Genomic DNA, 24707 nt, shown 5'->3' with positions numbered 1-24707 from the left:
ATTTCCTTCCTGTTAATTACGTGTTACTGTTAAACCCATTTCCTTCCTGTTAATTACATGGTACTGTTAAACCCATTTCCTTCCTGTTAATTACGTGTTACTGTTAAACCCATTTCCTTCCTGTTAATTACGTTACTGTTAAACCCATTTCCTTCCTGTTAATTACGTGTTACTGTTAAACCCATTTCCTTCCTGTTAATTACATGGTACTGTTAAACCCATTTCCTTTCTGTTAATTACGTGTTACTGTTAAACCCATTTCCTTCCTGTTAATTACGTTACTGTTAAACCCATTTCCTTCCTGTTAATTACGGTACTGTTAAACCCATTTCCTTCCTGTTAATTACGGTACTGTTAAACCCATTTCCTTCCTGTTAATTACGTGTTACTGTTAAACCCATTTCCTTCCTGTTAATTACGTGTTACTGTTAAACCCATTTCCTTCCTGTTAATTACGTATTACTGTTAAACCCATTTCCTTCCTGTTAATTACGTGTTACTGTTAAACCCATTTCCTTCCTGTTAATTACGTGTTACTGTTAAACCCATTTCCTTCCTGTTAATTACGTTACTGTTAAACCCATTTCCTTCCTGTTAATTACGTGTTACTGTTAAACCCATTTCCTTCCTGTTAATTACATGGTACTGTTAAACCCATTTCCTTCCTGTTAATTACGTGTTACTGTTAAACCCATTTCCTTCCTGTTAATTACGTTACTGTTAAACCCATTTCCTTCCTGTTAATTACGTTACTGTTAAACCCATTTCCTTCCTGTTAATTACGTGTTACTGTTAAACCCATTTCCTTCCTGTTAATTACATTATTGTTAAACCTATTTTACCTCCTGTTAATTACGTGTTATTGTTAAACCCATTTCCTTCCTGTTAATTACATGGTACTGTTAAACCCATTTCCTTCCTGTTAATTACGTTACTGTTAAACTCATTTCCTTCCTGTTAATTACGTGTTACTGTTAAACCCATTTCCTTCCTGTTAATTACGTGGTATTGTTAAACCCATTTCCTTCCTGTTAATTACGTGGTACTGTTAAACCCATTTCCTTCCTGTTAATTACGGTACTGTTAAACCCATTTCCTTCCTGTTAATTACGTTACTGTTAAACCCATTTCCTTCCTGTTAATTACGTGTTACTGTTAAACCCATTCCCTTCCTGTTAATTACATGGTACTGTTAAACCCATTTCCTTCCTGTTAATTACATGGTACTGTTAAACCCATTTCCTTCCTGTTAATTACGTTACTGTTAAACCCATTTCCTTCCTTCCTTCCTGTTAATTACGTTACTGTTAAACCCATTTCCTTCCTGTTAATTACATGGTACTGTTAAACCCATTTCTTTCCTGTTAATTACGTGTTACTGTTAAACCCATTTCCTTCCTGTTAATTACGTGTTACTGTTAAACCCATTTCCTTCCTGTTAATTACGTTACTGTTAAACCCATTTCCTTCCTGTTAATTACGTTACTGTTAAACCCATTTCCTTCCTGTTAATTACGTTACTGTTAAACCCATTTCCTTCCTGTTAATTACGTGTTACTGTTAAACCCATTTCCTTCCTGTTAATTACGTGTTACTGTTAAACCCATTTCCTTCCTGTTAATTACGTGTTACTGTTAAACCCATTTCCTTCCTGTTAATTACGTGTTACTGTTAAACCCATTTCCTTCCTGTTAATTACGTTACTGTTAAACCCATTTCCTTCCTGTTAATTACGTGTTACTGTTAAACCCATTTCCTTCCTGTTAATTACATGGTACTGTTAAACCCATTTCCTTCCTGTTAATTACGTGTTACTGTTAAACCCATTTCCTTCCTGTTAATTACGTTACTGTTAAACCCATTTCCTTCCTGTTAATTACGTTACTGTTAAACCCATTTCCTTCCTGTTAATTACGTGTTACTGTTAAACACATTTCCTTCCTGTTAATTACATTACTGTTAAACCCATTTTACCTCCTGTTAATTACGTGTTACTGTTAAACCCATTTCCTTCCTGTTAATTACATGGTACTGTTAAACCCATTTCCTTCCTGTTAATTACGTTACTGTTAAACCCATTTCCTTCCTGTTAATTACGTGTTACTGTTAAACCCATTTCCTTCCTGTTAATTACGTTACTGTTAAACCCATTTCCTTCCTGTTAATTACGTGGTACTGTTAAACCCATTTCCTTCCTGTTAATTACGGTACTGTTAAACCCATTTCCTTCCTGTTAATTACGTTACTGTTAAACCCATTTCCTTCCTGTTAATTACGTGTTACTGTTAAACCCATTTCCTTCCTGTTAATTACATGGTACTGTTAAACCCATTTCCTTCCTGTTAATTACATGGTACTGTTAAACCCATTTCCTTCCTGTTAATTACGTTACTGTTAAACCCATTTCCTTCCTGTTAATTACATGGTACTGTTAAACCCATTTCTTTCCTGTTAATTACGTGTTACTGTTAAACCCATTTCCTTCCTGTTAATTACGTGTTACTGTTAAACCCATTTCCTTCCTGTTAATTACGTTACTGTTAAACCCATTTCCTTCCTGTTAATTACATGGTACTGTTAAACCCATTTCCTTCCTGTTAATTACGTTACTGTTAAACCCATTTCCTTCCTGTTAATTACGTGTTACTGTTAAACCCATTTCCTTCCTGTTAATTACGTGTTACTGTTAAACCCATTTCCTTCCTGTTAATTACATGGTACTGTTAAACCCATTTCCTTCCTGTTAATTACATGGTATTGTTAAACCCATTTCCTTCCTGTTAATTACCCTATTTCTCCCTGATATGTGTTTTGTCCCTACTAAATCACTACAACCCTATCTCCTGGCTGTATAAGCCAACAACATCCACCATCATATTCTCCTCCCCCTCGGTCTTTGCGTTGTGTGTAAAAAAAAATAAAACAGATAATTGGATTTCTCTCATCACCTAATTCATCCACATTTTAATAGACATACCATAGTGACATTCTGAACCAGTAAATTACAAAACCTATTTTATACTAAACTTTAACATTTATACCTGTAATAATAATAAGAAATGCCATTTAGAAGACACTTTTATCCAACGTGACTTGCATACATTTTGTGTGTATGGGCTGTCAGGGGAATCGATAAAACACCTCATTAGATGGCCATTGTCAACAGGCTCCAATACAGAACTATTTATGACCTCACTAGATGGCCATTGTCAACAGGCTCCAATACAGAACAATTTATGACCTCATTAGATGGCCATTGTCAACAGTCTCCAATACAGAACTATTTATGACCTCATTAGATGGCCATTGTCAACAGGCTCCAATACAGAAATATTTATGACCTCACTAGATGGCCATTGTCAACAGGCTCCAATACAGAACTATTTATGACCTCACTAGATGGCCATTGTCAACAGGCTCCAATACAGAACTATTTATGACCTCACTAGATGGCCATTGTCAACAGGCTCCAATATAGAACTATTTATGACCTCACTAGATGGCCATTGTCAACAGGCTCCAATACAGAACTATTTATGACCTCACTAGATGGCCATTGTCAACAGGCTCCAATACAGAACTATTTATGCTTGAAGGACGCCTTACACACAGCTCAATACATATTTTCTAAAGCCACGCTTTTTCAGACCACAAGACCTATTCAGGAAAAACTGAGGCGACGGTTGCCATGGAAGCCACTGACCTGTGACTTGTTTGTCAGGCAGCGAGGGGATGGGGATGGCGGAACCAAACTTCTCCAACAGGCGCTCATACAGCCAATCAAAATGCTTATACCTGTGATTGACAGGTCTGTTGGTCGTCTGTAGAAAACACAAAAAGAAGAGTCAGAGAAGTGTGTGTGTGTGTGTGTGTGTGTTATTAAACAACTAAATTGACCAACGTCAGTTCAATTACTTGAATTCCATTTAGTTTGTATTTTTTGTGAGCTCTGCGTGCCGTAGAGAAATCAGATCAAGAACAAACTGTGGGCCGCTGGAAGTTGTAGTTTTCAACAGAAAATATTAAACTTAGTTCAGGGCAGAAAACGTGGTAATTAACTACAATGACTATAATCCATTGCGCCTGCCCTGCTCTTCCGGCCCCAGAAAGACACATGAGAGAGGAATGTACACAGCACAACGACAATAGGGATATTGACAGTTCGTTAGGGAGCTGTACCCGATTAATATTTGTAGTACTTGGTAATTAGTCGTCTTGAAAGCATGCCCTATCTACTTTGAAGAACAACTAAAATAGTTTTATCGTCAGACAGCTCTGCAGCATATTAGGTAGCTACTGGCTAGCTAGTTACTATTACATATTAGGTAGCTACTGGCTAGCTAGTTACTGTTACATATTATGTAGCTACTGGCTAGCTAGTTACTATTACATATTAGGTAGCTACTGGCTAGCTAGTTACTGTTACATATTAGGTAGCTACTGGCTAGCTAGTTACTATTACATATTAGGTAGCTACTGGCTAGCTAGTTACTATTACATATTAGGTAGCTACTAGCTAGCTAGTTACTATTACATATTAGGTAGCTACTAGCTATCCAGTTACTGTTACATATTAGGTAGCTACTAGCTAGCTAGTTACTATTACATATTAGGTAGCTACTAGCTATCCAGTTACTGTTACATATTAGGTAGCTACTAGCTAGCTAGTTACTATCACATATTAGGTAGCTACTAGCTATCCAGTTACTGTTACATATTAGGTAGCTACTAGCTAGCTAGTTACTATTACATATTAGGTAGCTACTAGCTATCCAGTTACTGTTACATATTAGGTAGCTACTAGCTAGCTAGTTACTATTACATATTAGGTAGCTACTAGATAGCTAGTTACTGTTACATATTAGGTAGCTACTAGCTATCCAGTTACTGTTACATATTAGGTAGCTACTAGCTAGCTAGTTACTATTACATATTAGGTAGCTACTAGCTATCCAGTTACTGTTACATATTAGGTAGCTACTAGCTAGCTAGTTACTATTACATATTAGGTAGCTACTAGATAGCCAGCTAGCTAGTTACTAGCCTAGCTAAATAGGATGACTTGTTAATGAGGTTAGATGGTTGGCTGCTACTGCCTGAGCAGAGATGACAGTCCTCAAATAAAAACAACTTAATAAGACACTTGAATGTTCTAAAAATTTGGCTTTGGAATTTCTACAAAAATTAAATTTCTATTAAAAAGCTTAAGCATAATTATTTTTTATTTTTATACAAATCAAAACGGAACCAAACTGAAACGACCTCAAAAAGCACTAATCGCTCAGCACTAGTGTGTGTGTGTGTGTGTGTGTGTGATACTCACGTTGGGTGTGACCTGATATTCTATGTAACTCTTCAGCCCATACATCTTAGAGCCCTTTTTAGGATCAGCCACGACACAGTCAAGAGGAGACTGGGGATACAGCCACACTGGCCCCACATCTCCCATCTACACACACACACACACACACACACACACACACACACACACACACACACACACACACACACACACACACACACACACACACACACACACACACACACACACACACACACACACACACACACACACACAAACAATTACTACATTGCTATTACCATCTAGAGTAGCAGATGGAGTTTCCCCCCCATAAATGTAATGCCTTGTAAATGTACTGTTACATAAATGTAGAGTAATGTAATGTTATATAAATAATGTCATGTAAATGTAATGTGAATGTAATATAATGTAAATGTAATGCCTTGTAAAAGTAATGTAAAGTAATGCAGATGGATGTAAAAGTAATTTATTGTAAAGTCATGTCAATGTAATGTTACTGTAATGTAATGTACTGTAATGTAAATTTAATGTAATGTACTGTAAAGCAATGTTAATGTAATGTAATGCAATGTACTGTAAATAAATGTTAACGTGATGTACTGTAAAGTAATGTTAATGTAATGTACTGTAATATAATGTTGATGTAATATACTGTAATGTTGATGTAATGTACTGTAATGTAATGTTAATGTAATGTACTGTAAAGTAATGTTAACGCAATGTACTGCAAAGTAATGTCAATGAAATGTACTGTAATGTACTGTAAAGTAATGTTCATGCAATGTACTATAATGTCATGTTAATGTTAATGTAATGTACTATTAAGTCATGTTAATGTAATTCACTGTAACGTAATGTTAATGTAGTGTACTGTAAAGTTAATGTAATGTACTGTGAATAAATGTTAATGTGATGTACTGTTAAGTAATGTCCTGTAAAGTAATGTTAACACAATGTCCTGTAAAGTAATGTTACCATAATGCACTGTAAAGTAATGCAATGTAAAGTAATGTTCATGTACTGTAATGTACTGTAAAGTAATGTTCATGCAATGTACTGTAAAGTAATGTTAATGTACTGTACATTAATGTTAATGTACTGCAAAGTAATGGTATGTACTGTAAAGTAATGTTCATGTAATGTACTGTAAAGTACTGTAAAGTAATGTTATGTACTGTAAAGTAATGTTTATGTAATGTTAATGCAATGTACTGTAAAGTAATGTTCATGCAATGTACTGTAAAGTAATGTTAATGTACTGTGCATTAATGTTAATGTACTGTAAAGTAATGTTATGTACTGTAAAGTAATGTTCATGTAATGTTAATGTAATGTACTGTAAAGTAATGTCATGTAAATGTGTAGAACAGATGGATGACTCACATAGATGGCCAGTCTGTCTTTTCCTTTGGGTGGTAGTTTAGCCAGGAGGTACACCTCTGGGTTGGGGATCTTAGAGAACGCAAACCTAGTGGAAGAATACGGACCTAGAGTACCAGTCAAAAGTTTGGACACACCTACTCTTTCAAGGGTTTTTCTTTATTTTTACTATTTTCTACATTGTAGAATAATAGTGAAGACATTAAAACTATGAAGTAACACATATGGAGTCATGTAGTAACCAAAAAAAGTGTTAAACAAATCAAAATATATTTAATATTTGAGATTCTTCAAAAGTAGCCACCCTTTGCCTTGATGACAGCTTTGCACACTCTTTTTTGAAAAGTTACCAGAATTTTGCAACCCTAGTGAAATGCAACATTTAAAAATAAATAAGTGTGAGTGTTTGTGTGTCTTACTTGTTGAGGGATATCTTCATGTGTGTGTGTGTGTTGCGGCCTGTCGCCTCTCCTTCCTCCTCGCCTGTAGTTTCTCCATAACCCCCTGTTGATCTGGCATCATCCCACTCTTCATCCCACTCACCATCATCGTCATCATCACCTTCACACGCACAAACAAGGACATTATAAAAAAACAACAACTAATAAATGCAACATTACAAATACAAATACAACAACATTTACAAACATCTTGTGTGTCTGTGTGTGTCACCTGCATTCTGTTGAGTCTGCGCGTATCCCTGGGTGTCCCATCCCCCGGCTGTCTTGTTGGTGTAAGCTCCTCCCCCAGACCAAGGGTTGTCACCGTTAGCAACCTGCAAACAACAACAGCAGCAGTGAACTCTGGGAAATGTTTCACAGAGCTGCTTAAAAAAAAAGAAGACTGCTTCAGCCTGTTCTGTTTTAAAGGCTAAGTGGCTTGATGTTTTGAAGTGGCGTGGCTCTAACCAAGGCAGTCGTAATGGCTAAAGTGTGTGTGTGGTGCATGCTGTCCTGCTTTATACAGTTTTAATGGCTCAAGCGTGGACAGAGCAGGTACCTGGATGTTTGTGTGTGTTTTAATGGCCCAAGCGTGGACAGAACTGGCCTTGGGCCTACAAAAGAGAAGCTCCAACGCCATGCTAACGACCATTTCCCCTTCCTGCCTGACTATAAACATCTCTCTCTCTCAATTTAAGGGGCTTTATTGGCATGGGAAACATACCATGGAGCAAAAAAGTATTTAGTCAGCCACCAATTGTGCAAGTTCTCCCACTTAAAAATATGAGAGAGGCCTGTAATTTTCATCATAGGTACACTTCAACTATGACAGACAAAATTAGAAAAAAAATCCAGAAAATCACATTGTAGGATTTTTAATGAATTTATTTGCAAATTATGGTGGAAAATACGTATTTGGTCACCTACAAACAAGCAAGATTTCTGGCTCTCCCAGACCTGTAACTTCTTCTTTAAGAGGCTCCTCTGTCCTCCACTTGTTACCTGTATTAATGGCACCTGTTTGAACTTGTTATCAGTATAAAAGACACCTGTCCACAACCTCAAACAAGTCACACTCCAAACTCCACTATGGCCAAGACCAAAGAGCTGTCAAAGGACACCAGAAACAAAATTGTAGACCTGCACCAGGCTGGGAAGACTGAATCTGCAATAGATAAGCAGCTTGGTTTGAAGAAATCAACTATGGGAGCAATTATTAGGAAATGGAAGACATACAAGACCACTGATAATCTCCCTTGATCTGGGGCTCCACGCAAGATCTCACCCCGTGGGGTCAAAATGATCACAAGAACGGTGAGCAAAAATCCCAGAACCACACAGGGGGACCTAGTGAATGGCCTGCAGAGAGCTGGGACCAAAGTAACAAAGCCTACCATCAGTAACACACTACGCCGCCAGGGACTCAAATCCTGCAGTGCCAGACGTGTCCCCCTGCTTAAGCCAGTACATGTCCAGGCCCGTCTGAAGTTTGTTAGGGAGCATTTGGATGATCCAGAAGAAGATTGGGAGAATGTCATATGGTCAGATGAAACCAAAATATAACTTTTTGGTAAAAACTCAACTCGTCGTGTTTGCAGGACAAAGAATGCTCGTCGTGTTTGCATCCAAAGAACACCATACCTACTGTGAAGCATGGGGGTGGAAACATCATGCTTTGGGGCTGTTTTTCTGCAAAGGGACCAGGACCTCTGATCCGTGTAAAGGAAAGAATGAATGGGGCCATGTATCGTGAGATTTTGAGTGAAAACCTCCTTCCATCAGCAAGGGCATTGAAGATGAAACGTGGCTGGGTCTTTCAGCATGACAATGATCCCAAGCACACCGCCCGGGCAACGAAGGAGTGGCTTTGTAAGAAGCATTTCAAGGTCCTGGAGTGGCCTAGCCAGTCTCCAGATCTCAACCCCATAGAAAATCTTTGGAGGGAGTTGAAAGTCCTGGAGTGCCCAGCAACAGCCCCAAAACATCACTGCTCTAGAGGAGATCTGCATGGAGGAATGGGCCAAAATACCAGCAACAGTGTGTGAAAACAAAGGGTATATAACAAAGTATTGAGTTAAACTTTTGTTATTGACCAAATACTTATTTTCCACTATAATTTGCAAATAAATTCATTAAAAATCCTACAATGTGATTTTCTGGAATTTTTTTTCTCATTTTGTCTGTCATAGTTGAAGTGTACTTATGATGAAAATTACAGGCCTCTCTCATATTTTTAAGTGGGAGAACTTGCACAACTGGTGGCTGACTAAATACTTTTTTTGCCCCACTGTATGTTAACATTGCCAAAGCAAGTGAAATAGATCATAAACTAAAGTGAAATAAACAATAACAAATGAACAGTAAACATTACACTAAAGACATTACAAATGAACAGTAAACATTACACTAAAGACATTACAAATGAACAGTAAACATTACACTAAAGACATTACAAATGAACAGTAAACATTACACTAAAGACATTACAAATGAACAGTAAACATTACACTAAAGACATTACAAATGAACAGTAAACATTACACTAAAGACATTACAAATGAACAGTAAACATTACACTAAAGACATTACAAATGAACAGTAAACATTACTCACAAAAGTTCCAAAAGAATAAAGACATTTCAAATGTGGTATTATGTATATTTACAGTGTTGTAACAATGTGCAAAAGTACAAAATTTACAATTTACAATGGTGTGTGTTCTTCACTGGTTGCCCTTTTCTTGTGGCAACAGGTCACACATCTTGCTGCTGTGATGGCACACTGTGGAATTTCACCCAGTAGATATGGGATTTTATTGAAATCGTATTTGTTTTCGAATTCTGTGTGGATCTGTGTAATCTGAGGGAAATATGTGTCTCTAATATGGTCATACATTTGGGAGGAAGTGCAGCTCAGTTTCCACATCATTTTGTTGACAGTGTGCACATAGCCTGTCTTCTCAAGAACCAGGTCTGCCTATGGCAGCCTTTCTCAATAGCAAGGCAATGTTAGTCACTGAGTCTGTACATAATCAAAGCTTTCTTTAATTTAGAGACCGAGACCGAGTCCCTCTCTTTCTCTCTCAAGCCCCATAACTTATAGTAATGAAGTGGTGTGTACCTGAGTGTTTGTGCTGTTGCTGGACTCGGGGCTGTAGGCATTCGGATAGGTAGCTGTCTCTGGTGTTGTGGATGACACCGCACCAACCTGAGAGATGAGGGGGGATTGTAATAATCATCCACATTTTGACTTTATCTTTACCCCCTAAGGACAAAGACAGTAGTCATGGCTATCTTTCCCATGTCTGCAGGATGCAAACATCACTGTTTGTACTACAGGGATCACAGTAAACATACTTTGCAAAGACACAGTGTTGCTTTAGGGTCACACTGTTAGCGACATTTAGTCAAGTATATTTTGGCGTGGTACTTGGGATGTTCAAAACATTTTCCAGAGTTCAACTTCGATCTTTGCAGTGCTACGGCTCCCCAGCGATGTCACCTTGGTCAAAAAAACAAAGGCGTTGTGATGGGGTCTCACAAAGACTACTCAACACCTCCCCTGTATGACTGAGGAATGCCGCGCGCATGCACACACACACACACACACACACGCACAAGCTGGAACGATAAACTGCCTTCCTTTTACCGAAGCATTTTGTGTTACCGAAGCAAGTTGTTAATTTTCCGTGATTTTGATACACAACGTTCTAGTTGACTGATAAACAGTTTCTATCTCCAGGCTATCAGACTGTTAAATAGTCACCGCTAGCCGCCCAGAACCCTGCCCTGAACTTAGTTACTGTTACTAGGCCGCTACCACCCGGTACTCTACTCTGCACCTTAGAGACTGCTGCCCTATGTACATACATACATACACACATGGGACACTGAGAAACTGAATGCATTCAACTGAAATGTGTCTTCCGCATTTAACCCAACCCCTCTGAATCAGAGAGGTGTGTCTTCCACATTTAACCCAACCCCTCTGAATCAGAGAGGTGTGTCTTCCACATTTAACCCAACCCCTCTGAATCAGAGAGGTGTGTCTTCCCCATTTAGCCCAACCCCTCTGAATCAGAGAGGTGTGTCTTCCACATTTAGCCCAACCCCTCTGAATCAGAGAGGTGTGTCTTCCACATTTAACCCAACCCCTCTGAATCAGAGAGGTGTGTCTTCCACATTTAGCCCAACCCCTCTGAATCAGAGAGGTGTGTCTTCCACATTTATCCCAACCCCTCTGAATCAGAGAGGTGTGTCTTCCACATTTAACCCAACCCCTCTGAATCAGAGAGGTGCGGGGGGGGGGGGGGGGGGGGGGGGGCTGCCTTAATCGACATTCACGTCATCGGCGCCTGGGGAACAGTGGGTTAACTGTCTTGCTCAGGGGCAGAACGACACATTTTTCAGCTCGGGGATTCGATCTAGCAACGCTCCTACCCGCCAGGCTACCTGGTCACTTTAATAAGATTTACATACTGTATTACCCACTTCATATGTATAATACTGTATTGTAGTCCAGTCCCATCCTATATACCGACAGCTGTACACCCCTTTTCTAGTCACATACTGGCCATATACTGGCCCGGACTCTGACATTGCTTGTTCCAATATTTCTTAATTATTTTCTTTTAATGTTTTGGATCCGCGTGTATTGTTTTGTATTGTTAGGTATTACTGTACTGTTGGAGCTAGGAACACAAGCATTTGGCTAGTTATTAATGTACTGTTGGAGCTAAAAACACAAGCATTTAGCTAGGTATTACTGTACTGTTGGAGCTAAAAACACAAGCATTTGGCTAGTTATTACTGTACTGTTGGAGCTAGGAACATAAGCATTTAGCTAGGTATTACTGTACTGTTGGAGCTAAAAACACAAGCATTTGGCTAGTTATTAATGTACTGTTGGAGCTAAAAACACAAGCATTTGGCTAGTTATTAATGTACTGTTGGAGCTAAAAACACAAGCATTTGGCTAGTTATTACTGTACTGTTGGAGCTAAAAACACAAGCATTTGGCTAGTTATTAATGTACTGTTGGAGCTAAAAACACAAGCATTTGGCTAGTTATTACTGTACTGTTGGAGCTAAAAACACAAGCATTTAGCTAGGTATTACTGTACTGTTGGAGCTAAAAACACAAGCATTTAGCTAGGTATTACTGTACTGTTGGAGCTAAAAACACAAGCATTTGGCTAGTTATTAATGTACTGTTGGAGCTAAAAACACAAGCATTTGGCTAGTTATTAATGTACTGTTGGAGCTAAAAACACAAGCATTTGGCTAGTTATTAATGTACTGTTGGAGCTAAAAACACACGCATTTGGCTAGTTATTAATGTACTGTTGGAGCTAAAAACACAAGCATTTGGCTAGTTATTAATGTACTGTTGGAGCTAAAAACACAAGCATTTGGCTAGTTATTAATGTACTGTTGGAGCTAGGAACATAAGCATTTAGCTAGGTATTACTGTACTGTTGGAGCTAGGAACATAAGCATTTAGCTAGGTATTACTGTACTGTTGGAGCTAGGAACATAAGCATTTAGCTAGGTATTACTGTACTGTTGGAGCTAGGAACATAAGCATTTAGCTAGGTATTACTGTACTGTTGGAGCTAGGAACATAAGCATTTAGCTAGGTATTACTGTACTGTTGGAGCTAGGAACATAAGCATTTAGCTAGGTATTACTGTACTGTTGGAGCTAGGAACATAAGCATTTGGCTAGTTATTAATGAACTGTTGGAGCTAAAAACACAAGCATTTGGCTAGTTATTAATGTACTATTGGAGCTAGGAACATATTCCAGACCTGCCAACCCTGTCAAACTTTTTAGACTACAAGACGCATGCAGCAAATTGGAGAAAACTCGCAAATCTTGTGTAAAGGCATTTTAGAAGCATTGCCTCTAAAGCAGACACCAGACACTCATTTACTCTTCATCACACAGTCTTCTAAACTCCCGACTCCATTTAAAGCCAAGATGTTTATATTTATTTTTAATTATACTTTTGTAATGCTTTTTGTGACGTGGATCATAATTACAGTTACAGTCTATCAGGTTGCGTGATCCTCGTCATGTTACGTGGAAAATAACAACTAACGGGACGCAGAAATTAAATGTATATCGCACTCGCACATATGCGAGCAGTCATTTTTCATATTTGTATTTCATTTCTTTCACTAGCAAATGAAAGTGAACTGCTGTCACTTTAGAGCCCACTGAATGTTCATCTTCCGTTCGCTAACGTTAGCTTGAAACAATCAGTGTTTACCTTTCCACAACACACGGAGTCGAAAAGGGATTCGTCCATTTATGTACAGCTGACAGTCGGCAAACTCAGCATCACAACAAACAGGAGGAGGGGCAGACACGGGGCAGCTACGTCCAATAATGATTTATTCATCTCCATGTCCGTTGACACAAACTCCGTACATGTCTATTGGAGACCAATTACTTTATTAAATATTGATTACAAATTGATTGCTCTGGTTTATGCCAAAAGTTTAAAGAAAGGAATATAGATACCATTATCAATGAGACTCAAACGGGATTTATGAAGGGCCGTCACATAAACTCTTAACATTCGTTTAGTCTTGGACCTTATAGATTATTCAGATGCAATTGACTCCGATGTGGTTGTCTTTTTTTTTGGGGGGGGGGGGGACTTCTGTAAAACCTTTGAACCTTGACACAATTGAACATGAATTTCTCTTTAGGTCACGTAAACCGTTTGGATTCGGTGAAAATATTTATCAACGTCATTCGCATGTTCTACAAAGATATAAATAGTTCTGCGTTACTAAACCTTAATACTTCCAAAATATTTAGTATCAACAGAAGTGTACGACAGGGATGCCCAATTTCGCCATTTTTATTCATTCTATCTCTAGATATTCTGAATAATGTACATTTGTATGGCTTAACTATTTTTAACAAATAAATAAAAATGTCCCAACTGGCTGATGATACTACTCTTTTTTAATAAGAGACCATGCCCTTAATGCTATTACTGCATGTTCTATTGCATCAGGTTTAAAACGGAATGTTTCTAAATGTGAAACCAACTTACACCGAGAGGAAAACATTTCTGGAACATGCTTTTTCCTGACATTGTCTGGAAAAGTGCATGGTTAAGGTTTTACAAATATTGTATACCAAACAAAGTTAAGGAAGTGCACTTTAACATTTGACATAAAATAGAATTACATGGATATATATTATTGAAAATGTTTGGCTATTGATGATATCTGCGTTTTCCCGTGAAAAAGAAGGTGAGAATCTGTCTCACTTGTTCTTTGAATGTAAATTTGTGTCAGAATTTTGGGAGAACAAAATACTTATTTACCATTATGAACACTACCCATGTTTAACATGAAGGATATAATATGTTACCATTATGAACACTACCCATGTTTAACATGAAGGATATAATATGTTACCATTATGAACACTACCCATGTTTAACATGAAGGATATAATATGTTACCATTATGAACACTACCCATGTTTTACATGAAGGATATAATATGTTACCATTATGAACACTACCCATGTTTAACATGAAGGATATAATATGTTACCATTATGAACACTACCCATGTTTTACATGAAGGATATAATATGTTACCATTATGAACACTACCCATGTTTAACATGAAGGATATAATATGTTACCATTATGAACACTACCCATGTTTAACATGAAGGATATAATATGTTACCATTATGAACACTACCCATGTTTAACATGAAGGATATAATATGTTACCATTATGAACACTACCCATGTTTAACATGAAGGATATAATATGTTACTATTGCAATGATAACAAGACCATTGAAATGATTGTGATTTTTAAAAAAAATATTGTTGCCAAATACTTTATACACAAACAAAAAATTCCAAAATGTTATACCAAAATTACACATATTTTTTTTATTAAATTTAACTATCTTATTAAAACATTAACCCTTGTGAAAAACAACAAGAATAACATTTTCCTGAATCATTATAATACGATATTTTTTCAGTGTGATTACAACTGCACTATAATTTTTATATTTTTTTTATTATTTAATTGATATTTTTTTGCATGTTTTAGTATTTTCTTGTTAATACCTGTGTTTTGTTTTGTATGGGTGTAACAATGTCAATTGTTCATCTGTATTATGAATTTGAAAAAAAATCATAAGTTGCAGCTCGAGAATCGGGATGTTAGATTTACTCAGTGGAATTATTTTTTATTAAAATGCCCTATTCATTTCTGCGTACTTTTAACTCGGCTCTCGTACCTGCGTACATGGACAGAGCTCTGCGTAGATGGGACGCAAAATGTGTGCATGTTGGTAGGTCTGATAATAATTTAGCTAGGTATTAATGCACTATTAGAGCTAGGAACATAAGCATTTAGCTAGGTATTATTACACTGTTGGAGCTGGGAACATAAGCATTTAGCTAGGTATAATGCACTGTTGGAGCTAGGAACATAAGCATTTAGCTAGGTATTTGCCTGTCCCTGTTTCGCTGTCTGTAGCTATGTTAGCGAGCCACTCTCACCCCCCTCGCCCCACTGTGCACAGAGGAGGGAGTGATGCATTCTGAGAAGCACAAGCATATGACCGTTGCTAAATATGCAAAATACTGTTTTGAAAGCAACTACTGTTGTTCTGGATACAGAGAGAAGAGTCACAGCTTTCTGTGAGTATATTGTTTATTTTTCACCTCTAAATATTGAGTTCATGGCACCACTTTACAACCAGAGTAGGCTTTAGTATGGTTTTAAAATGGTGACCAAATAGGCCTACCAGTAAACATGTATCCATTAGCTAAAGCAAAGCTATACATGCCCTGGCACCACAGACAGCCTACAGTTGAAATTAGAAGTTTACATACACTCTGGAAAATTCTGGAAAATTCCAGAAAATTATGTCATGGCTTTAGAAGCATCTGATAGGCGAATTTACATAATTTGAGTCAATTGGAGGTGTACCTGTGGATGTATTTCAAGACCTACCTTCAAACTCAGTGCCTCTCTCCTTGACATCATGGGAAAATCAAAAGAAATCAGCCAAGACCTCAGAAAAAAAATTGTAGGCCCCCACAAGTCTGGTTCATCCTTGGAAGCAATTTCCAAATGCCTGAAGGTACCACGCTCATCTGTACAAACAATAGTACGCAAGTATAAACACCATGGGACCACGCAGCCGTCATACCGCTCAGGAAGAAGATGCGTTCTGTCTCCTAGAGATTAATGTACTTTGGTGCGAAAAGTGCAAATCAATCCCAGAACAACAGCAAAGGACCTTGTGAAGATGCTGGAGGAAACAGGTACAAAAGTATCTATATCCATAGTAAAACGAGTCCTATGTTTGTACCTAACCTGAAAGACCTCTCAGCAAGGAAGAAGCCACTGCTCCAAAACCGCCATAAAAAAGCCAGACTACGGTTTGCAACTGCACACGGGGACAAACATCGGACTTTTTGGAGAAATGTCCTCTGGTCTGATGAAACAAAAATAGAACTGTTTGGCCATAATGACCATCGTTATGTTAGGAGGAAAAAGGGGGATACTTGCAAGCTGAAGAACACCATCCCAACCGCGAAGCACGGGATTCGGCAGCATCATGTTGTGGCGGTGCTTTCCTGCTGGAGGGACGGTTCACTTCACAAAATAGATTGCTTCATGAGGAAGGAACATGATGTGGATATATTGAAGCAACATCTCAAGACATCAGTCAGGAAGTTAAAGCTTGGTCGCAAATGCGTCTTCCAAATGGACAATGACCCCAAGCATACTTCCAAAGTTGTGGCAAAATGGCTTAAGGACAACAAAATCAAGGTATTGGAGTGGCCATCACAAAGCCCTGACCTCAATCCTATAGAAAATACGTGGGCAGAACTGAAAAATCGCGTGCGAGCAAGGAGGCCTACAAACCTGTCTCAGTTACACCAGCTCTGTCAGGAGGAATGGGCCAAAATTCATCCCGCTCATTGTGGGAAGCTTTTAGAAGGCTACCCGAAACGTTTGACCCCAATTAAACAATTTAAAGGCAATGCTACCAAATACTAATTGAATGCATGTAAACTTCTGACCTGGGTAAATTCAGTCCAGTCAATTCAGAAAGTAAAGCAGATTCCAAATCCAAACGTTCCTAATTAAAAAGCATTGAAGAGAATTGGAATTTCAGTGTATTTCCTTAATTGACTGGAATGTATATGGAGTTTAACCCAAACCTGGGACCTTAATGCAGGGAAACTTACATTCGTTTTACTACATTTCCACCAGTATGTTAAAATGTGCAACCACAGGGAGAAAAAAAATCTCTAGACCACCTTTACTCCACACGGAGACGCGTACAAAGCTCTCCCTCGCCCTCCCTTTGGCAAATCTGACCATAATTCTATCTATCCTCCTTCCTGTTTACAAGCAAAAAAATTAAAGCAGGAAGCACCAGTGACTCGGTCAATAAAAAAAGTGGTCAGATGAAGCAGATGCTAAGCTACAGGACTGTTTTGCTATCACAGACTGGAACATGTTCCGGGATTCTTCCGATGGCATTGAGGAGTTCAACACATCAGTCACTGGCTTCATCAATAAGTGCATCGATGACATCGTCCCCACAGTGACTGTACGTACATACCCCAACCAGAAGCCATGGATTACAGGCAACATCAGCACTGAGCTAAAAGGTAGAGCTGCCGCTTTCAAGGAGCGGGACTCTAACCTGGAAGCTTATAAGAAATCCCGCTATGCCCTCCGGTGAACCATCAAACAGGCAAAGCGTCAATGCCGGACTAAGATTGAATCCTACTACACCGGCTCCGACGCTCGTCGGATGTGGCAGGGCTTGCAAGCTATTACAGACTACAAAAGGAAGCACAGACGAGAGCTGCCCAATGACCCGAGCCTATCAGACGAGCTAAATTACTTCTGTGCTCGCTTCGAGGCAAGTAACACTGAAACATACATGAGAGCATCAGCTGTCCCGGATGACTGTGTGATCACGCTCTCCGCAGCCAATGTGAGTAAGACCTTTAAACAGGTCAACATTCACAAGTTTGCAGGACCAGACGGATAACCAGGACGTGTACTGCGAGCATGCGCTAACCAACTGGCAAGTGTCTTCACTTACATTTTCAACCTCTCCCTGTCTGAGTCTGTAATACCAACATGTTTCAAGCAGACCACCACAGTCCCTGTGCCCAAGAACACGAAGGTAACCTGCCGAAATGACTACCGACCCGTAGCACTCACACCAGGCTGTGTCAGAGGAAGGCCCTAAAAATTGTCAAAGACTCCAGCCACTCTAGGCATAGACTGTTCTCTCTGCCACCGCACATAAAGTGGTACAGGAGTACCAAGTCTAGGCCCAAGAGGCTCATAAACAGCTTCTACCCCCAAGCCATAAGACTCCTGAACATCTAATCAAATGACTACCCAGACTATTTGCAATGCCCCCCCACCCCCCCTCTATTACACTGCTACTACTCTCTGTTATTATCTATGCATAGTCACTTTAATAACTCTACCTACATGTACATATTACCTCGACTAACCGGTGCCCCTGCACACTAACCCCTATATATAGCCTCGCTATTGTTATTTTACTGCTGCTCTTTAATTATTTGTTACTTCTTATTTCTTATTCTTGTATTGCTTTTTTTTTTAAACTGCATTGTTGGTTAAGCGCTTATAAGTAAGCATTTCACTGTAAGGTCTACCTACACATGTTGTATTCAGCACATGTGACAAATAACACTTGATTTGATTTACTTTACAGATACGTAGTGAATTATTCACACTGTTATGGTGTGTAATCCGTAATGAACAGACACACACTCACCTGTAAGTAGTCTTCTGGCACCAGCCCACTTTCTCCTCTGGAGTTCTGAGCCTCTATCCATCCTCCACCAACATTCTACAAAGAGAGAGGAGGGGCAGAGAGAGGGAGAGGAAGAGAGAAGAGGGAAGGAGAGGAAGAGAGAAGAGGGAGAGAGCGGGAGAGGAAGAGAGAGAAGGGGGAGAGAGAGGAAGAGAGATAAGGGGGAGGGAGAGGAAGAGAGAGAAGGGGAGAGAGAGGAAGAGCGATAAGGGGGAGAAAGAGGGAGAGGGAGAGAGAGAAGGGGGAGAGATAGGGAGAGGAAGAGAGGAGAGGGAAAGAAAGAGAGGGAGAGGAAGAGAGAGAAGGGGAAGAGAGGGAGAGGAAAAGAGAGAGAGAAGGGGGAGAGAGGGAGAGAGGAAGAGAGAAAGGGGAGAGAGGGAGAGGAAGAGTGAGAGAGCGAGAGAAGAGGAACAGAGAGAAGAGGTATGAGAGTTATTCATCAGAGCCTGGACAGAAAAGCGTGAAATGTAACTCTGTAGTATTTCAGGTGACTTTGGCCAGCCAGTCAGATCCTGTGTGTACCTGATTGAGGACGGTGACAGTCTCTCCTTCTCTGACTGTCAACTCGTTATTTCCTGGTTCAGCACTGAAGTCATATATCACCTGGGCCTGAAACAGAGCACACACAGTGATGACCTCGGGACCACTCTGAATGGTACTGTAGGACGTAGTCATAGGACACAGTGATGACCTCAGGACCACTCTGAATGGTACTGTGTACACACACACACACACACTGCCTCCCTCTCTAAAACACTGGCGCTACAACCTACAAAAAGCAGTTCACAGTAGAGACTGGAAGATAAACATGTAAATACACACATACATACATACATACTGTACATACATACATACATACTGTACATACATACATACATACTGTACATACATACATACATGTAACAGATGTGAAACGGCTAGCTTAGTTAGCGTGGGCGCTAAATAGCGTTTCAATCAGTGACGTCACTTGCTCTGAGACCTTGAAGTAGTAGTTCCCCTTGCTCTGCAAGAGCCGCGGCTTTTGTGGAGCGATGGGTAACGACGCTTCGTAGGTGTCAGTTGTTGATGTGTGCAGAAGGTCCCTGGTTCGCGCCCGGGTATGGGCGAGGGGACGGTTTAAATTTATACTGTTACATTGATGCTGTTGACCCGGATTACTGGTTGCTGCAGAAAAAGGAGGAAGGTCAAAAGGGGGTGAGTGTAACAGATGTGAAACGGCTAGCTTAGTTAGCGTGGGCGCTAAATAGCGTTTCAATCAGTGACGTCACTTGCTCTGAGACCTTGAAGTAGTAGTTCCCCTTGCTCTGCAAGGGCCGCGGCTTTTGTGGAGCGATGGGTAACGATGCTTCGTGGGTGACTGTTGTTGATGTGTGCAGAAGGTCCCTGGTTCGCGCCCGGGTATGGGCGAGGGGACGGTCTAAATTTATACTGTTACATACATACATACTGTACATACATACATACATACATACTGTACATACATACATACATACTGTACATACATATACATACATACATACATACATACTGTACATACATACATACATACTGTACATACATACATACTGTACATACATACATACATACATACATACATACATACATACATACATACATACGTGTTGTTTAATCTGTCTCTGCACATGGCATCAATCCATATCTTGTATGCCATTGGTTCAGTTTATAAACATGTTCTCTTTTAGTCATACAAGTTATGACTCTGAAATCTAAACTACACTTCAATGAAACCCCCCCAATAGCGCATATTCTGTATGACAAAAAAAATAAGCTAAATTAGCGTTGTCTACCATTCGATAAAGCGCACCATGACATGCTGAAGAAACTCTCCTACCTGCATTGCCATCGTTGCAGGATTTACAGTCGTTTTCCACGCAAAAACGTCCCCGTGAAAACACCCCGCATCAAAACAATCCCAATGTAAACAAAGCAGACGAGGCTACTCCAGCTCAAAACGATCCACTCTGGCGTATCTTCTTACAACTATGTTGTTACAACGTACGTGCTATTCTGCACAGACGATTTCTCAATTTTCTAGGACGACAATTGCCCAATTTTCACCTGACAGAATAGTTTGCTAGTAATTTTGTATCCCCGCGGTAAAGAGCGACAGGGTGAGGAAAGGGGCCACTTCCTCCAAGCAGAAATGTAGAACAAGTAACAGGGGTGTGGATACGTGCCGCGTTCAAGTACTCGTCGGAGTCTACGAAACTCGGAAATGTCCGACTTGCTAACCTGTTGTACATATACACGTGCCGCGCGTTCAACCTATTAACAAGTCGGACATTTCCTAATTTTGTATTTTCGAATAGCACATGAACGTGGCAACAGTCGGACAGACAATTGTGTTTATTTTCCTTTAGCTGCTCGGTCATAGGTTTGACTGAGTAAATACACCGAGTAAAGACAACCATTCACAGATCAGGAACTCTCAACTTCTTAGTAAGAGATGGAAACTATGTCAACAAGCAAAAGGGGAAATATTAGCCTAAATTAATTGATGCAAATGTCAACTGCAAATTATTTGTGACCTTGTTAAGAGAGGTAATTCATATTGACTGAGTGATAATCATGGGTTCTGGTGAGACCTTTCAAATGCAATAAACTAATGATATGAACTATGAACTAAAGACCATGTGTGGATATTCTCCATCCGGTCACAGTCTGAGCTAACAGGTAGGCTAGGCTAGCAGGTAGGTAGACATGGCCAACATGCGAGTAGGTTAGGCCAACAGGTAGGCTGTTAGCTAGGCTAACAAGCAGGTAGACTTGGCCAACATGCAGGTAGGCTAGGCCAACAAGCAGGTTGACTAGGCTAACAAGCAGGTAGACAAGGCTAACAAGCAGGTAGACAAGGCTAACAAGCAGGCAGGCTAGGCTAACAAGCAGGTAGACTAGGCTAACAAGCAGGCAGGCTAGGCTAACAAGCAGGTAGGCTAACAAGCAGGCTAGGCTAATAAGCAGGTAGACTTGGACAACATGCAGGTAGAAAAGGCCAACAGGTAGGCTAACGAGCAGGTAGGCTAGGCCAACAGGTATGCTAACAAGCACGTAGGCTAGGCCAACAGGTATGCAAGGCTCACAGGTAGGCTAGGCCAACAGGTATGCTAACAAGCAGGTAGGCCAGGCTAACAGGTAGGCTAGGCCAACAGGTAGGCCAGGCTAACAGGTAGGCTAGGCCAACAGATATGCTAACAAGCAGGTAGGCTAGGCTAACAGGTAGGAGGGTCCTAGTAGGTCTATTAGCCTACTTGTTATAAGCATGTATGAATCTTCATGTCTATTTAATAGGCTGTGTTATGTCGTTTTTTTTCTATGCGTCAATCTGTCAAATGCTGTTTTACAGAAGAACCGCAAATTAAAGTGTGTTTCCGAGATGGCTGTTCCAATCAGTCCGGGTCTGTATTTGATACTGAAGCTTGTGTCATGGGCGGCGCTACAATGCCACGGGGCTGTGAACGGCACCGCCTCTGAACAAAGCGACTCTGTTGTTAACAGCTGAACCTGTCGGTCTGTGCAGGATTGAATGGGCGAAGTGCGCCCTCTAGTGGTGGATAATTAAAATATATTATTATCTTTTTCTCTCTCTCCATCTCCTCTCCCCTCTCATTCTCACCTCTACTACGCCACGTCTGTACTACTTGAACCAGCTAATGCTAACATGCACTCAACCACACCAGAGAAAGATAATTAACTCCCTCCTTTGTTCTCTCTCCTCCCCCTCTGTTCTCCTCTCCCTTTCCCCTCCTCTCCTCTCCTCTCCCTTTCCCCTCCTCTCCTCTCCTCTCCTCTCCTCTTCCCTCCTCCTCTCCTCTCCTCTACCTTTCCCTCCTTTCCTCTAGAAAAACAAACTGAAATAAATCGCAGAAACAGGGGATTAACCTGAACTTGTCTGGTTTGTAGCCAAACTGTTTGTTTGTACTCCAGGTTGTGATATGATGGGTTCTGTTGTCTGCACAAAACCATTTAAATTAAAATTACTTAAAAATATATTAATATATACATTTTTGTTATCATTCCCCAGATCTGTGCCTTGACACAATCCTGTCTCGGAACACTACGGCAAATTATTTCGACCTCATGGCTTGGTTTTTGCTCTGACATGAACTGTGAATATGTGGACATCTATAAGTACCTAGGTGTCTGGCTAGACTCTAAACTCTCCTTCCAGACCCATATCAAACATCTCCAAGAGTTTTTCCTAGCCACCGTGCTTCTACACCTGCATTGCTTGCTGTTTGGGGTTTTAGGCTGGGTTTCTGTACAGCACTTTGAGATATCAGCTGATGTAAGAAGGACTATATAAATACATTTGATTTGATTTGATCAGAGTCACATGTGATTCCTTATTATTTTACATGTTGTAACGGTTCTCTTTAGGTGAAGTAGAGGCGGACCAAAACGCAGCGTGGTTATATTGATTCATGTTTAATAAAAAAAAGATAAACACGAACACTACAAAACAATAAACGTGGAAAACCAAAAACAGCCCTATCTGGTGCAAAACACAGAGACAGGAACAATCACCCACCAACACACAGTGAAACCCAGGCTACCGAAATATGGTTCCCAATCAGAGACAATGACTAACACCTGCCTCTGATTGAGAACCATATCAGGCCAGACATAGAAATAGACAAACAAGACATCCAACATAGAATGCCCACTCAGATCACACCCTGACCAACCAAAACATAGAAACATACAAAGCAAACTATGGTCAGGGTGTGACACATGTCAAAGAGGCATGTTTGAATCGACTATCTGAACGTTACAACATGTTGCTGCCTTCAAAGCACTATTATTTACTATCATTATTTAAATTCTATTCTGTTTGTTGTGACAATATCTCTGTACCCAGATCACCTCCCGCTCTAGCTTTGAGGCACCAGAGTTCTCCATACCCTGAGTCAGACTTCCCCATACACGATGGGCACTGGGCCAGAGTTCCTCATACCTGACGGGCCCTGGGCCAGAGTTCCCCATACCTTACGGGCCATGGGCCAGAGTTCACCATACGCGACTGGCCAGGGGTCAGAGTTCCCCATACACGATGGGCACTGGGCCAGAGTTCCTCACACACGATGGGCACTGGGCCAGAGTTCCCCATACACGATGGGCACTGGGCCAGAGTTCCCCATACACAATGGGCACTGGGCCAGAGTTCCTCACACCTGACGGGCCCTGGGCCAGAGTTCCCTATACCTGACGGGCCATGGGCCAGAGTTCCCTATACCTGACAGGCCATGGGCCAGAGTTCCTCATACCTGACGGGCCCTGGGCCAGAGTTCCCCATACCTGACGGGCAATGGTCCAGAGTTCCTCATACCTGACGGGCCCTGGGCCAGAGTTCCTCATACCTGACGGGCCCTGGCCCTGAGTTCCTCATACCTGACGGGCCCTGGGCCAGAGTTCACCATACCTGACGGGCCCTGGGCCAGAGTTCCCTATACCTGACGGGCCCTGGGCCTGAGTTCCTCATACCTGACGGGCCCTGGGCCAGAGTTCCCTATACCTGGCGGGCCCTGGGCCGTGACCATGCGTATGCACAGCCGTGACCATGCGTATGCACAGCCGTGACCATGCGTATGCACAGCCGTGACCATGCGTATGCACAGCCGTGACCATGCGTATGCACAGTGGCAAGTGGTGGAATAAGGG

The 24707-nt window shown here is 40.5% G+C and overlaps 1 protein-coding gene across 1 annotated transcript in view; it reads right to left on the bottom strand.

Annotated features, from left to right (window-relative positions):
* The window catches only part of LOC139383936 (sorting nexin 9a), a 32183-nt gene extending 10995 nt beyond the window's left edge, over positions 1–21188 (bottom strand). Inside the window, exons 1-9 of the mRNA XM_071128556.1 lie at positions 20881–21188; positions 19551–19637; positions 18990–19064; positions 10264–10350; positions 7376–7478; positions 7123–7264; positions 6707–6791; positions 5324–5449; positions 3704–3821 (exon numbers count right to left, since the gene is read on the bottom strand). Coding sequence (XP_070984657.1) covers positions 3704–3821; positions 5324–5449; positions 6707–6791; positions 7123–7264; positions 7376–7478; positions 10264–10350; positions 18990–19064; positions 19551–19637; positions 20881–20892 — 835 coding nt within the window. The 5' untranslated portion in view covers positions 20893–21188. The remainder of the gene's footprint in view (positions 1–3703; positions 3822–5323; positions 5450–6706; positions 6792–7122; positions 7265–7375; positions 7479–10263; positions 10351–18989; positions 19065–19550; positions 19638–20880) is intronic.
* Positions 21189–24707: the final 3519 nt, after the last annotated feature.

Source organism: Oncorhynchus clarkii, chromosome 25, assembly GCF_045791955.1.
Source record: "Oncorhynchus clarkii lewisi isolate Uvic-CL-2024 chromosome 25, UVic_Ocla_1.0, whole genome shotgun sequence".
Classification (NCBI taxonomy): domain Eukaryota; kingdom Metazoa; phylum Chordata; class Actinopteri; order Salmoniformes; family Salmonidae; genus Oncorhynchus; species Oncorhynchus clarkii.
The sequence above is the reverse complement of the archived record's forward strand: the minus strand, read 5'-3'. Positions and strand labels throughout refer to the sequence as shown.